The sequence below is a fragment of the Trachurus trachurus genome (genome assembly GCF_905171665.1).
Source record: "Trachurus trachurus genome assembly, chromosome: 2".
Lineage (NCBI taxonomy): Eukaryota > Metazoa > Chordata > Actinopteri > Carangiformes > Carangidae > Trachurus > Trachurus trachurus.
The window spans coordinates 12,532,661-12,549,183 of record NC_139914.1 but is presented as its reverse complement, the minus strand read 5'-3'; the positions used below and the strand labels follow the sequence as shown (position 1 = coordinate 12,549,183).

The window sequence follows — 16,523 nt, the reverse complement described above, 5'->3', positions numbered from 1 at the left end:
TTCAGGTTGGCTCAGGTCAGATCGGCTGCACCGAGCTGCTGGAGTGAAGTTACTCTGCTGTTACGGCCAATCACAGAGCAGCACTCTGATTGATCCGGGCTAACATTTCCCAGTCTCCTCTTGAGGCCTGACGCAGCGTCATCCTCGGCTTTCACACCGTTTATCATCATTTAAACCTTTCATCTCCGATCCCTCTGTGCTGCTTTTTCTTTTTTCTTTTTTGCACCTGCAGGAACTTGAATCATGGTCTTTTATTGCTTCCTGAATGGTTAAAATCTTGTTTCTGCCTGGTTTGTTGTGGTCGAGCCCCCTGACCTCAGCCTCTTCAACACCTTCAGGATGAAGAGGAACTCATTAACGCTCTTGTGGCTGGAATCAGCGGGGTGGAGGTTGTTGTTGTTGTTGTTATCGCAGCCTGATTTCTGTGAAGAAACAGTGTTGATGGTTTGTTTGTGTGTGTTTGTGTGTGTGTGTGCAGGAGTTTGTGGACGTCAGCCCGCCGCAGAGGAACTGGAAGGGCATCGCCATCTCCCTGCTGGTGATCGTGGTGGTCTGCTCGCTCATCACCATGTCTGTGGTCGTCCTCACACCATGTGAGTAGTGAAAAGAGGAAGTGGCATATACAACTATAAAACAACATTAATTAAAGGGATAGTTCAACATTTTGGCAAATTGGCCCATTCCCATAATCCCTATAGTCTTAGCAGTAGGTTTGTTACTTTTAATTGTCGGTGCAAGCTGTTTTTAGAACGGCGGAGCAGAGCCGTGAGCTGCTCAGAGCTACGCTACGGAGGCTCATTATGGGATTTCTTGGTTTCCCTCATCAAACTCATCAAATACACAATCCAACAACTCCACAACGCTCTAGTGGACAAGTTGTGACCTGCACATTCACCACGCTATGAGATAATAACGGAACGTTACCAGACAGAGTTGTTTTCGAGGTAAATTCATGCAAAACAGCTGATGCGCTTTCCCGTCGGGGGCAGTTTCTCGGCAAACAGTCTCTGTATTTGCCTCGAAAACAACTCCGAAACCAAGAAATCCCATGAGCCTCCGTAGCGTAGCTCTGAGCAGCTCACGGCTCTGCTCCGCCGTTCTAAAAATAGCTTGCACCGACAATTAAATTAAACAAACCTACTCCTAAACCTGAACCTACCTCCCAAAATGTTGAACTATCCCTTTAAAAAAGAAATAAGGGAGAAAATGTACATTTAATATATTATTCATGTGAATGTTTGATCCTATTTTTATGTCTGCATGAATATAAACACTTAAAGCGCCTCTTTGTGTTGCCTTTGATTGTTTACGACAGCATCGCATGCTACGGAGGAATCTCATGTGAAATCTGCTGTGTGTAATGTAATACTGTACACCCGTGTGTGTCTATGTTTGTGTATTGGTCACATGTGCGTTCATGCACATGTAAACAGATGAATATTTATACTCTCTGCGTCTCTCCACCCATTTGTTTGACTTTAATCAGGAAATCTCCAGACGTCTTCTGAGGCAGAGTTTGACGCAGCGTCGTCCTTTGAGATAAAACCATGTGAAAATAGAGTAGAGTGGATTTGATTGTGTCTCTTCTCATTATTTTTCTTTGCCCCTCCCCAGTGGAGGTCCCCGGCAGCAGCAAATCCAGGCTGACTGTGGCAGATCTGTACAAACCAGAGTTCAGCGTTCACGACCCTGAAGCCACGTGGATCAGCGGTGAGTCCTACATCAGCATTATTCAATTTAAAAACTCCACTCTGCTCCATATTAGATCAATAAATCCACCTTTTTTCAAACTTAAAGGGATAGTAGCATTTTTTTTAAAGTGGGGTTGTATGATCTACAAATAGCCCCTAAGTACTTTAATTGCAGTAGAAGACTCTCTGCACTCCTCCCGTTAGCAACGCCAGCCCATAATAGCCCTGCCCAGAGATTTACAACACACATTGTTGTGAATGGACCCAAAGAAACGGCCTATTTTCACGGCCTAAAAGAGGTTTTATGTGAAAAAAAAATACACAGTTCCATTGTTCACTATAATATAATTTTTTCCAGCCCTTCAAAGTGCAGGAAAAACACAGTTTTTATTTGGACCTAACCAACTCACGTATCCCTCCGCCCAGGGTTAGCGCCCGCCGATCAGCAGTTGGTTAGGTCCAAATAAAAACAGCGTTTTTCCTGCACTTTGAAGGGCTGGAAAAAATTATATTATAGTGAACAATGGGACTGTGTATTTTTTTTCAGGTAAAACCTCTTTTAGGCCGCGAAAAAAGGCCGTTTCTTTGGGTCTGTTCACAACACTGTATGTTGTAAATCTCTGGGCAGGGCTATTATGGGCTGGCGTTGCTAACGGGAGGAGTGCAGAGAGTCTTCTACTGCAATTAAAGTACTTAGGGGCTATTTGTAGATCATACAACCCCACTTTAAAAAAAATGCTACTATCCCTTTAAGAACTATTTCCAGTGTTAAAATGAGCTGTGAATCTCATATCTTTATGAAAAAAACAGCCGCTCGCCTTCTTGTGTGTCGCTCGGTGCGTAAACACATGAGCTAATTGAAGTGACCCCTGCCGAACACACGCATGTCCAGACACAGATGGCCTCACAGTGTCATGTGGAGTCAAGAGCAAGAGACCCACAGTGACTCAGGGTCAGAAGCTCTCCCACCCACTGATCTACCAGATTTAAGCAATATAATGATAATTATGACACAAAAGTGCAAATTCAAAATGAAACCAAAATAATAAGAGAAACCTATTTATTTTGTCAAAGCTACATCTCTTTTCTGTGTTTCCTAATTTGTTTATGGATCCCTATTCCATTAGCTGTTACTAGTGCAACAGCTACTCTTCCTTGGGTCCATGCATATGAATACAATTACGATGATATCTTACATATATATGCATACAGTTTCATCAATAAATTCCCTGCCAACAGTAAAATTTCGAACGTGTTACAAAATGCATTGAGATAAAAATTTCATAAAACAAAAATCTGCAAAAACAGGCTAGTGTTTTCCAGGCCTTTACCCAAGAATAACCTTTTTAGCTATTTTTTTTTCTTAAACTTTCTTAACTTGTTGCTTAAGTTATGAAATATGACAATGTATTCCACCTCCATGACTCTATATATAATTGTTTTTCATTACTGTAGTTCTTGCGAACGAGCTGCAGGAAAAACATCCTCACTTCTCTCCTATGTTGCTGAATTAATAAATGCAAATGCAACGTCCACTTTTCTATGAACCGCAACCATAATTATTATATTTTAATTGACCAGCCTTGATTATACCTTCCAGAACTGCGACCTTTCTTTAACCCTACCACCACGGTTGTCGTGCACGGAGCACCGGAGCGAGACAAAGTCAGCGATGAGTGAAATGCATGGTTGGACGTTAACTTTAAACCAATTATCACAGCTTTAAACGTGCAAGAAGAGATGGGAGGAGATGAAGAGCTGCAGGTTGGATGTGCAGGGCCGTTGTGTAGGGGAGAAAGGTGATGATAATTCTAGGGGCCCAGCGCCCAGTGGGGCCCATAAAAGACCCCAGTAGTCTAATCTTTGTATGACTGATTTATTCTGCATAAGACCCTGACTAATACTCATAGTACACTGTAAAAACTCAACATCTTTCCAAGAATATTTGTCTTATTTCTTGTCCAAATGTCTCATTTCTAGTCAAAACTAATCTCTTTCCACTTAAAATAAGACTCATTACCTAAAAATTTACTTGTTTTTAGATAATTTTCACTTAATTTCACAATAAGTAGAAAAATCTGCCAGTGAAAGTAAGTTTTTTGTGCTTGTAATAAGGAAGAAAAACTTGTTCCATTATCAGATTTTTTCTACTTATTCCAAGTGAAAATATGCTTGAAAGAAGTAAAAAGTGTCTAAAAACAAGCTGCTTTTAACATGATGAGTCTTATTTTAAGTAGAATGAGATTTGTTTTGACTAGAAATGACATTTTGACTAGAAATAAGACAAATATTCTTGCTAAGATACTTGAGTTTTTGCAGTGTAATGCTGCATTAGCATCAAAACAAAGAAGGCTAAATAAAAAACGATAATACATAAGTAGTCTAAGAAAAAAAAAGGAAAAGTTAGGGGGAGGGGCCCACTTTAGTATTCTTTAAGGGGGCCCAGAATTCCTAGCAACGGCTCTGTGGATGTGACAAAGCCTGATGGGGCTGTTAGAGGTCTTCTTTAGAGCAGCTGTAGCTCAGGCGGTGGAGGGGTCGGTCATTAATTGTCAGATTTTGTCAGCGCGTCCTTGAGCAGGACACTGAAGCCCAGTTTCCTCCCTCGACCGAGAGAAACTCAGCGTATTCACATCTCTCTCTCTCTCTCGACTTGAGTTCTCCAACCTTTCTCCCACTCTTTGCTCCGGGTCACATCGCCGACACCTCCTCATCACACCCCCCCCCTCCTCCTCTATGTGTTACATAAGACATTCCCCTGCTGGAGGTGTTACAGCGCAACCTTGATCTGAAACCGAGCAAAAAAAAAAGTCAGAAACATCCACGTTATTTAAAGGGATAGTCCAACACTTTGGTAAATTGGCTCATTGCCATAATCCCTATAGTTTTAGGAGTAAGTTTGTTACCTTTAATTGTCGGTGCAAAAAACTCATCAAATACACAATCCAACAACTCCAAAACGCTCTGGTGGATAAATTGTGACCTGCACATTCACCACGCTATGAGATAATCCAGACAGAGTTGTTTTAGAGGTGAATTCATGCAAAACTGCTGATGCGCGTTGCCTTCTGGGACAGTTTTTCATCAAGCAGTCTCTGTATTTGCCTCTAAATCAACTCCATCTCGTAACGTTGTGTTATTATCTCATAGTGTGGTGAATGTGCAGGTCACAACTTGTCCACCAGAGCGTTGTCGAGTTGTTGGATTGTGTATTTGATGAGTTTGATGAGGGGAAACCAAGAAATCCCATTAGCCTCCATAGCGTAGCTCTGAGCAGCTCACGGCTCTGCTCCGCCGTTCTAAAAATAGCTTGCACCGACAATTAAAGGTAACGAACCTACTCATAAAACGGGATTATTAAATGTTGAACTGTCTCTTTAACTGGTTCTTCGATGGATTGAGTTTGTACCCGAGGAGGAAGAAGAGAGAGACAGAGAGTAAATAGCAGCCGTCGCCTGAAGAGCGGAGAAAGGAGAAAGAAAAGGAAATCACTGCGGTTTGTTGACAGCGTGACAGATAAATTATTGTTTCAATGGTAAATTCCGGAGCGTAGATGACTAAATATCTCCCTAACACCTTTCTGGAGAGCTGCCGGCGGTGACAGAAGGTATAATAGGAGGGAAGAGAGACACACAAGGACAGGGGAGACAGTGAGAGATGGTTTTCCCTGCTCTGGATACGAGGCAGAGATCCACTGCCTGCTGTGTCCTTCCCTTCCACAGGGGGATAATACTAATGACTAGTCCTGTGGCCTGTGGCTTCTCATTATGGGCTCTGGTTGGGGTGGCCTCTCTCTCTCTCACACACACACACACACACACACACACACACACACACACACACACACACACACACACACACACACACACACACACACTGTTATAAGTCTACCTGTGCTTGCGAGGACCTTATTTCACACATTTGATCTGAACATGATGCAGGTGTCACGACCGATTTGACCAAATCTGTCTCAGCTCCACCTCCTGCTGTTGATACAACTACACCATATGTCATTTTTAAAGCTGCTATAATCAATATTTCACTACAACAATGATAATATTATCATTTTTTATGACCTTTACGGTGTCTGGGAGTTTATTTTTGTGGTTTTCAGCCCCACCGTTTGACGACTTTGCTTCAATTTCACCGTTTTCGAGGCTGAAATGTGCTTTTTGCCTTCTTCTTTTGCTGTGATTTGACGGCACCCGACTGGAGAATTGGTCCCACCAAATGTTTATCTTGTCACATGGATGAAAACAGGGCTGCAGCTGTACGACCGGCGCAGGATTTTGCAATTTTGTGATTGTTAGCCCCATTTTCTCCAGACGTGCTTGTCTGGTTCATACATTTTTATTTATTAAATGCAAGAACGATTACTCCAGCTGAAATCACAAACCCTCTCTCAGTACCTGCCGACATTATTGCAGTATTACTTTATTTTTTATCCCGTTGTGCAGCCTGCATTCAGACGGAAGCGTATTTACAGCTGCTGAGAAAAAAATCATTTTTTGCACATTCAAGGACTCCAAAGCTTTGTCTCGCGATCTCGCACAACTCTGGTATTCCTGTTACAGATCAGCTCTTGAAATTGATTGCACAGAAACAGTGAAAACATCATCTTAGCAACCTACCAGGTGCCTGTGTAAAGGAACAAAAAGTCATGAATTTTAACGATACACTCTTAGAAATAAGGGTTCTAAAAGGGTTCTTCTAGAAGGGCCGGGGTTCTACCTGAGGGTACCTTGAGGATGTTGTTATGATGCTATGTGAAGCCCTTTGAGACAAACTGTTTGTAAAAATGGGCTATACAAATAAAATTGCCTTGCCTTGCCTACCTGGAACCATTTGCTTCTGAAAAACCCTTTCCTGAAGAAAGGGTTTTCTTGAAAAAAAAGCAGCAAAATTACAGTTTCGACTGATCACAACAAAGACGCAAGATGATTAAAGTGATAAAAAATAATAATAATAATAAAATGTCCAAAGCACAGTCTTGACTAATCTCACAACTGATCACATGATTGATCAGAGGAGGAATAAACCATCCTACTTCTGGCAAAATGTAGATTCTTCATACATATTTATGATTCAGAAATATATAAATCAAGTAGAAATTAAATTCTGCAGTTGAAAAATAAACCTCATTATCATCTGTAGCAACCTAAAACGTAATAATGGCCAATAACATAATAATTTTGGCCATTTAAAATGTAATTAAAATGAGCCAATAACTCAAAAACTTGTTGCAATAATGAAATAACGCATTAATAACATGAATATATCATTAATAATCATGAAAAATAACATTAGTATAATGTAATGAGTTATTACATTGTTGGCTGGTAATTATGTCATTGGCCTAAGATTTGACAATGTAATCTTTTGAAAAAAAGGGTTTTTCTTGAAAAACAAGGGTTCTTGGTAACACTAAGGCCGAAGGACCTTATATGGTTCTACTTAGCACTTTTATTTCTAAGAGTGTAGTCAGAAGATAGTGATGTCTGTGGCTCATCAATTTGGTGGGAAGCTACAGGTAGCTGAGGTTGGAGGTCAGGCTGCATGGTTGCCAGGTGACGGATTAGCTGTAACAGCCAGGAATCACAGGTAGGTGTCGGCTCAGGTGCGACAGGAGAGTGAGAGGTGAGTTTTTTAGCACCGCCGTATTGGATTTTTCATCCCAACAGGGGTCAGACGTCCCATTAGCGCTTTTGTTGAGATTGATGGCGGAGGTGGGAAATTACAACCGGCGTAAATCTAATGTGTGTGCGTGAGAGTGAAGGAACCGGGGGGGGGGGCTAGAGTTTACTACCCAGCAGCCTCCTGCAGGTGTAATTCAAACAGGTCTGTAATGGAAATTGCTTCCTTGACAGCTCCCCCAACTCATTTCCTCTCCTCTCCTCCAACATCCGAGTCAGGCTTCAATAGCCGCTCGCACCGTCATTTAATAGCACGAGGGACACTTACATCAGATCTCTTATTATAGCACTTGAAGAAACACCAGGCTGTTGATGAATTCAGAGAAACAAAGGAAGAGGCAAGTGAAATTCATCCTCTCAGGAGGCCAGAATCACGTCCAGATGCTTAAAAAAAACAACCAAAATAACTAATAATATAGAGAACAATTAAGATGTGAGATTGCAGCTCACAAACAATCAAACACATCAGCGCTCAGATGTGTTTCCTGACCGCACGCGGCACGTTTCCTGCAGCGCGGTGAATGCAAATAAATAATGTCATCAAGCTCACAACCAGTTGTCTTGGATAGATTAGATCCTCGGTGTCGGTGCGACGTGTTGCTGAACACGCCACTGGATGCTAACTCTTCCAAACTGGGCTTGAACGCAGCATCGTGAGGTGATAAAACCAATCATCATTTATCAAACTGAGGCCAAAAGTTAGTTAGTGCTGATCATAAAGTTTCAGCCTCACATATTGGCTGGTTATTACACCATTGGCCAAGTATTAAAAAAACACCCTTGAAAATGTAATAACTGCTGCAATGTAATGTAATAATGTAATAATACATGAATATGACTGCTGTTCTTAGATATAATAGTTGTTATGCAGTTTTTGTGGAGTTTGCTCATCAAAAATAGGTCTAATGGATGGCATTGAATGAACTTTATTGATGAAGGAAATTCTCAACAGCATAGTCGTCATATTCATTCATCATTCATTCATTCATGTTTTTTTAATATTAGCCCAATAACATAATAACCAGCCAATAATATAATAACTCATAACATTATATTGTTATTTTTCATTATTATTAATTATAAACTCATGTTCTTAATACCTTATTACATTATTTGCAAAAAGTTGTTGAGTTATTGGCTCAAAAAATGTATTACCGGTACATTATTGGCAAGTTATTACATTTTTGGCTTTATTACATTTAAAATGGGCCATAATTATTACATTATTGGCCGTTATTACGTTTTAGGTTCTGACAGATGATAATGAGGTTTATTTCTCAACTGCAGAATTTAATTTCTACTTGATTTATATATTCCTGAATCATAAATATGTTACATTTTGTGGAAGTATCTACATTTTTCCAGATGTAGGATGGTTTATTCCTCCTCTGATCAATCAAGTGATCAGTTGTGAGATTACTGTAGTCAACACTGTGGTTTGGACATTTTATTATTATTTTTTTTATCACTTTAATCATCTTGCGTCTTTGTTGTGATCAGTAGAAACTGTAATTTTGCTGCTTTTTTTTTCCATTTTCCCTCCTCAAAAGAGAAACTCAGAACAGAAAGGAAGCACGATGATGAGAGATAAGAGAGCGTGGCGGCGGAAGGAGCTCAGATTGATTGTTCAGACGACGGCAGACAAACACCGCCGAGATAAAACGTGCCACATAGCAAAGAAACTTCAGGATAATAAAGAAAAACAGTGCTCCCTCTGCTTATCACTGATTTTCTTACATCATCATCATCATTATGGATGCTGCACTGATTCTCCTAGCAACAAAAGCACCCATATAATTCCCTGTATCCACTCTGACATTTTCTATACGCCTGTGTGAGTGAATTATTCATGCAGTCGTTGTTTACACTGTGTGTTCTTAATGTATGGTTAACGTAATGTACTGTAGAGTTTGTTTACATCACATTAACCCGAGGATGAAGAAAACATCTCTGTGTTACATAACAGATCAAAATGGCCAGCTCGGATGATGACGCCTGTACAAAACAACAGACATTAAGCAGTGGCCCGTATGAATAAAACAAACTGAATGATGCATTATTCATCATGATGTTATGTGTAATAATAAGTAAATCATTTAGAGACTGGAAATAATTCATGAATAGATATCGTAGATAATGTATGGAGTGTTAACAGTGCCTCTTATTGGCTGCGTATTTGACCTGTCCACAGGGCCGTTGTATAGGGGAGAAAGGTGATGATAATTCTAGGGGCCCAGCGCCCAGTGGGGCCCATAAAAAACCCCAGTAGTCTAATCTTTGTATGACTGATTTATTCTGCATAAGACCATGACTAATACTCATAGTACACTGTAAAAACTCAACATCTTTCCAAGAATATTTGTCTTATTTCTTGTCCAAATGTCTCATTTCTAGTCAAAACTAATCTCTTTCCACTTAAAATAAGACTCATCACCTAAAAATGAACTTGTTTTTAGATCATTTTCACTTAAATTCACAATAAATAGAACAATCTGCCAGTGAAAGTAAGTTTTTTGTGTTTGTAATAAGGAAGAAAAACTTGCTCCACTATCAGATTTTTTCTACTTATTCCAAGTGAAAATCTGCTTGAAAGAAGTAAAAAGTGTCTAAAAACAAGCTACTTTTAATATGATGTGTCTTATTTTAAGTATAACGAGATTTGTTTTGACTAGAAATAAGACAAATATTCTTGCTAAGATACTTGAGTTTTTGCAGTGTAATGCTGCATTAGCATCAAAACAAAGAAGGCTAAATAAAAAACGATAATACATACGTAGTCTAAGAAAAAAAAGGAAAAGTTAGGGGGAGGGGGCCCACTTTAGTATTCTTTAAGGGGGCCCAGAATTCCTAGCAACGGCCCTGCCTGTCCATATACAGACAGGTGTTCCCGCTGCTTCCGCCTAATTAGACCCGACCGGCTCAGATAAATCACACGTTTCCTCTCCGGTGTGCCGCCGTCGGAGCGTCGACCTTCTGCCCAGGTGAAAACCGCATCCAGCACAAACATCGGGAGCCGGGAGGCGGACCCCGTTTGTTCCACTTCATTACTCGGACGGTCGGCGCTGTCAGAACTGTTTGCGTTCGGTCACTGGCTCAAATTTGCATGTCAGGGCCCACAGGAATGAAAGCGCTGTGCAAACACGTCTAACACCTCTGCAGCGGCTCCAATGAAACAAATTGATTTCAGAGCCGTGGACGCTCTTTCCAATTCTGGACATTTACTCGACAATATGCTCAGCAAGTTCCCTAAATTTGCTCCTTCTGAGCTTTTCACCGTGGATAAAGATGGACTTCAGACACCTCCAGATGGAAATTCAGAGTTTCCAGCCACTGCTGCTGAAAACACAGTGGCTTTCAAAGTGTCAAGTATGAACACAGGAGCCAGATTATCTGTCTGCAGGATCGTCTGGTGCATTTTCCTGCAAACGTTTTGCACATACAGTGGCATCCAGAAGTTTGGGCCCCCTGATCAAAATGGAATCATCTCCAAAAGGCATACAGTAAAGTTACAGATGACATACTCCTTTTACATTTTAAACAATATTTATATTATTTTCATCTTTTACATTTTCAAAATGACAGAAAAGGAAAGGTTTGGCCACCCTGCATAGTTAGTACCTAGTAGCCCCCCCTTTGGAAACTCTCACAGTGTTCAAGTTCAGTCCAAAACTGAACTAGTTCAAAGTTCTTTTTTCTTTTCTTTGTTGCTGCAAGCTATTATTTTTCAATATCATTGCCTTAGCCCATATAGAACCACAGACATCAATTATTTGGTTAGTTTTAACCAGTATTAGTTATGGTTACTAGTTACTTTCTCCAAAAAATAACTGATGAAAGTAGTTAATTACCAGGAAAAGTAACTATTGCGTTTCTATTTTATAAAATTCTCAAATATTCTCTCTATATCTGGTAGGCTACTAACCAACTGGGTCAGTATTCCTCCACACAGACAGGCTCCGCGACGCGCCGTATCACTCCGCCTCTTCAGGTGTTGCCAGATTGGCTGGTTTTTCTGCTACACATTAACGCCTGGTTACAGTGTGTTTTAGCTGTGTTTTTGCCTGGAAGCCTCTATGGAAATCTGGCACAGCCTGGAACGAAGTCATACTGTGAGAGAGCGCCGTTCACAAACGCCAGAATGAACGCGTTCTGGCACAACACTGAATATCACAGAGAAAATAAATAGTAAATATCTTGTCTGATACCTTGGTCAAAGTTATCTGAGAGCTCAAGTCTCCTGGGTTTTGTTTCTCTTTTTCACTCTGAAACTGTAGAAAACTAAAATAATACACTAATATTGATTAAAATATTGCAACAAAAAACAAGTGTTTCATGTTTAATTATGCCTTTTGGAGATCATTTCATCTTCTACTTCATCTCTCTCTGTCTCCTCTCTCAGATTCGGAGGTGGTGTACAGGAACCGAGACGGTCACGTCATCAAGTTCAACTTCGTCCTGAACGAGACCGAGGTCATCCTGAGCAACAACACTTTTGTGAGTTTTCTTACTGCTGTGAAGAAACTTTTTTTTTTTTTCTCCCACATATCTAATATTTTAGAGTTTGGTTTGTGCCAAACTTTGCTGAGGTGAGCTTGTCCTGCAGCCTGGTGATACATCCAGGTCTGAGCAGCTACATAAAACATCATAATATACATAAAACATGTCATATAAATAAGTCAAACTTGTAGTGAAAGCTTGTGATGCTCCTGCTGAAAAAAAACAATATAGATACAGATTATTTTATCATTATTGGCGTTTTTTATGGGACGAGATCGGTCAAAACGGAGGGTTCAAGCAAAGACGGTTTATTTTAGGTTTATTTTGGTTCAAGCTAGCTACATCGAGGGTAGGTTAGCTTCCTATTTCAAAGTAAAAGCACAAATTCTATCGTCATGGTTTTCTGTATGTAAAGGGCAACGGATGTTTGTTTTTTTTGTGAAAGTAACCGGAAGTGCGTTGGTCACCACGGCTAGCTTGAGTAGCGCCAAATACGTCCAAACAAAATTGTAAACAGCTGGTATTTAGACAAATTAACGACACACTGCTGATCTAAACGGCTACTTTCTCACCTAAACATGTTTGAACTGTGGATAAAGTGATATATTTACAGAGTTTAGAGCTAAAACGACTCAGGTAGCAGGCAGGCTAACACGATACACTTCCAGTGTTTGAGCTAAGCTAATTAGCGGTGCGCCAGCTCTGCCCGTATCTCCCTTGTTACTGCACGCACAGTCGAAAGGATGGTGTCTATCTGCTGGTCATGGACTCGGGAGTGCGGCAAGACACGAAAAAAAAAATGTTGGTGTATCCCTTTAAAAAAGATCTGATCAGACACACTAATCCATAACACACACACACACACCCTCCTCCTCCTCTCCTGTGGCTGGATCCCCGAAGGCCGCCAGGAATCAAATCATCATGTCAGCGCTGCCGGCGGCGGCTCGACACTGTGTTACCTGCAGAAATCGGAATATGATAATATCCTGCTCGGAGATGGAAGAGCAGGGAGATCGAGCGTCTCCCTCTGAACTGAGCTCAACGTTTACCCACGTAATTTCTTCCAGGAGTATGAAATTATGTCATCTGATTATCCCCTAAAATGCCATTTCGGTGAAATCCGAGCAGCGGCGCCAAAATTTGATCAAACGCAGGCCAAATTTAGCTGTTCTCTAATTGCATTATTATAATCCTGTGTAAGCAGCTGCTCTGTAACATTCATGCACTGTGAAAACCATTCACCTTCCTCTGCAAAGCGCCGTCTGCTGCTGCTGCTGCTGCTCCTCTCATCATTTAGGAGGATTTCTTCTTAGCAGAGCTGGGTTTTTATTATTATTTTTTTATTTTTTTGTAGCTGTAGTGGTTCTGACGGTTGCATAAGGGGATTCGGTGAGGATTTTTTAGGGCCCTGTGAGTCAATTCAGAGGCTGGAATCACAGAAACTGACAGTGAATCGAGCTTTTTTTAAGATTTAAGATGATCTGACTGAAATATAAATGAAATATCTGATCCGTCGCATCCTCTCCCATTCCCTGGTGGTTTGATGGCCTTTAGTTGCAAGATTAGTTTTTGCCAGCTCCATTTTTTTGTCATTAGATGGAAGTAAGAAATGTCCTGTGTTAGCTGAGGGAAAAAAAACAATCATCACCTGTCAAATGTAAATCATTTTTCTTCTCTTTCTGCTGCTCAGGAAGTTTCTGCTTCGTTTTCTTTCTACATTCCAGGCATTTAGCTTTAAAGGGACATTGTGTAACTTCTAAATTCACAAAAAGATCGATTATTTGGTTCAAAAGTATGTTTTTCATTAATCAGTGAGGAGGAATGGAGCGTTACACTGATGCTGCATTCACCTGCAGTCGGACAGACGGCCGTCGCTAACAAACCAGATGTCATGAGAGAAAGCCGGTAAAACGTGGGTCAGGTAAACAATATGACATCGCCATGACAACATATTGTCATGTGTATTGTTTTGCCTCGTGCTGACGGACCGCTTGTTTACATACAGCGGCTGTCATCCGTCTGCTGTCCGCCCAATTTCAGGTGAATGCAGCATGAAAAATACCATTGAGTTGCTTGCGATATACAACCACAACGCTGGATGGGAGTAATTCCTACACAATGTACCTTTAAATAATCCTTGAATCTTTCATCTTGGTTTTTTAAACTACCCTACCCATAATTTCTTTTTTTAAACATTTTCTTAAACTGAGATATACTTGTACAACTTTTCAGTTCCTTGTTTTACACCTGCAACAGAAATACGCATTTGTTTTAAGCTAAGCCTTGCAAATGTACAGTATGTTTAAAATCAATGTTTTTATTTTATTTAACCTTTATTTAACCAGACAAAAATCATTAAGAACAAGTTCTTATTTGCAATGATGGCCTGACAAGAAGCACATTCTAAGCAGCTGTTGAATATTTCCCTCGTCATTTGCTTCTTCTCCAGTTTTGTCTCATTTTGAGTGTTTCTTCTGTTTTCTTTCTGTGTAACCGTGACGTGAGCTCAAGCTGTTTTCTTTTCTTTCTTTCTTCATTTATTTATTTATTTATTTATTCTTTTCTTGTCAGGTGGCTTTCAAGGTGGTGAAGTACTCCCTCTCTGCAGATCTGAAGTACGCGCTCTTCGCCTACGATGTCAAACAGGTGAGTTTAGCATCAGCTCCACTCCACAACTCACAATCAAGTGAGATGTCTTTGATTTGACCTGATGAGCTGCGGCCTTCCTCCTCTTCTTGTGCTTCTGGTTCATTATCAGTCTGGTGTTTCCTGTATGTATTCTACACCGTAGTGTATTTTTCGGCGTGTAAACATTCAGTCCAGGCTTTCTTCCCTCCTCACACTCAAGGTTTTTCCATTGATTTTTAGATTTGTTTCCAAACAGATGGATCCTGGCTCAGGTTTTGGAAACACTGCAGCAGCTGAGAAACCAGAGGAGGGCGTGTCAGCGTGTGTGTGTGTGTGTGTGTGTCCTGTAGTGTGTTCCAGGTCAAAACCACCTTTATATATATATATATATGTTATATATATATTTATAGAGGTGTTTGTTCTTTCGGGTTTTCTGAACATTTCACTCCGTTTCTCGTCTGCACTTTCAGGCTTAATTGATTGCGCTCCCGTTTTTAATCGTTACCCAGGCAACGCTGAATCCCCCCCCCCCCCCCCCTCCCCCCCCGGAGGCGCAAGTAGCACCGCACGCTGTGAGTTTTAGCAGCTCTCAATTGAATTTCTTTCAGTTAGTGCGCCGCCATGTGTGAAGGGAAATGAGCTGTGCAGGAGCCACGGAGCCGCGGTTCACCTGGGTACAAGACTCAAGTTTTATTTAAGTACATAATACAACGATGCACAGGTTTGATGTTTGGCTGTGGGTCAGTGTAAAGTGGCTGATACAGAATATATACATTATGTATCGTTAAGCCTCCAACTCTTCAGTGTTTCTTATTTTAAATCAAATACATCTGATCAGGTTTGATACTTTATATGGAGCTCAAGTTCCTCCCATTTCTCTGGACCTTCATTCTGATGTTTGAGTGGATATTTGCATTTTTTCTTTTAAATAAAATTGCAAAAATTAAAATTATAAAAATCTATGAAAATACAAATTTGATCGAAGTGGCAGCTTTGTGAAAACACAAATCACAGAGCACATGTTTACATAATGTACACATAGTCACCATAAATGAAAAGGAGCAGGATGAAGAGAAACTTATAGTACCGGTACCTGCCCCTTTCTATAGTTAGAATTGCATTGGCTAACTATCAACTCCAATATTATGCTCGTCTATCTATCTTTTCTTTTTTCCCTTCTTTTTCTCTTTCTCCTTTTTGTAGGCGCTTATTTTTCTTTTTTTTTAAACATTTTCTTAAACTGAGATGTACTTGTACAACTTTTCAGTTCCTTGTTTTACACCTGCAACAGAAATACACATTTGTTTTAAGCTTAGCCTTGCAAATGTATGTTTAAAATCAAGCTTGAATGAATGAAAGAATTTTTATTTCGAGCAAAAAAAAATTAACTATTTGTACATACAAAAGAAAGAAAAAAATAAATAAAAATAGAGCCAAGACATAACAAAAAACCGCACATTGAGTAGGAAGAAGTGAAACACTTTTTTAATTTCCCACCCCTTTTTAACTATTCTTCAGTTTGTAACTACACAGATATCCTTATAACTACATAATACTCCTGTATAAATATACCATATATACGCTTCATAAATATCTATATAAATATATAATTACGAAAATAAAAATATACTACATACATATCATATATATATGTATAAACTATCCCCATAAATAAATATATGCCATATACCATATACTAAGTTAGTTACAATATAACAATCAACACTATTCTATTTATGATGGTTGTAATGAATAATCATGACTGTCAGCAGTTTTGCAGCACTTTTGTTTCTTTTTTATAACACTAATGTGTGTGTGTGTGTGTGTGTGTGTGTGTGTGTGTGTGTGTGTGTGTGTGTGTGTGTGTGTGTGTGTGTGTGTGTGTGTGTGTGTGTTTACATGAACCCTGTTTCCATTTCCTTTATCTGTCTCTGCTGCTCTCCTGCTGTTGTTAGTTATTAGCTGCTCCACTGACTTTGTTTCCTCGTGTGTACAGGATTTCTTGTCTTTTTTT

The 16,523-nt window shown here is 40.0% G+C and overlaps 1 protein-coding gene across 1 annotated transcript in view; it reads left to right on the top strand.

Moving 5' to 3' along the window:
* The window catches only part of LOC310998191 (inactive dipeptidyl peptidase 10-like), a gene marked incomplete at both ends in the record, with an annotated part of 63,409 nt that overhangs the window by 23,445 nt on the left and 23,441 nt on the right, over positions 1–16,523 (top strand). Inside the window, 4 exons of the mRNA XM_083988127.1 lie at positions 479–593; positions 1,615–1,710; positions 11,784–11,878; positions 14,453–14,527. Coding sequence (XP_083844253.1) covers positions 479–593; positions 1,615–1,710; positions 11,784–11,878; positions 14,453–14,527 — 381 coding nt within the window. The remainder of the gene's footprint in view (positions 1–478; positions 594–1,614; positions 1,711–11,783; positions 11,879–14,452; positions 14,528–16,523) is intronic.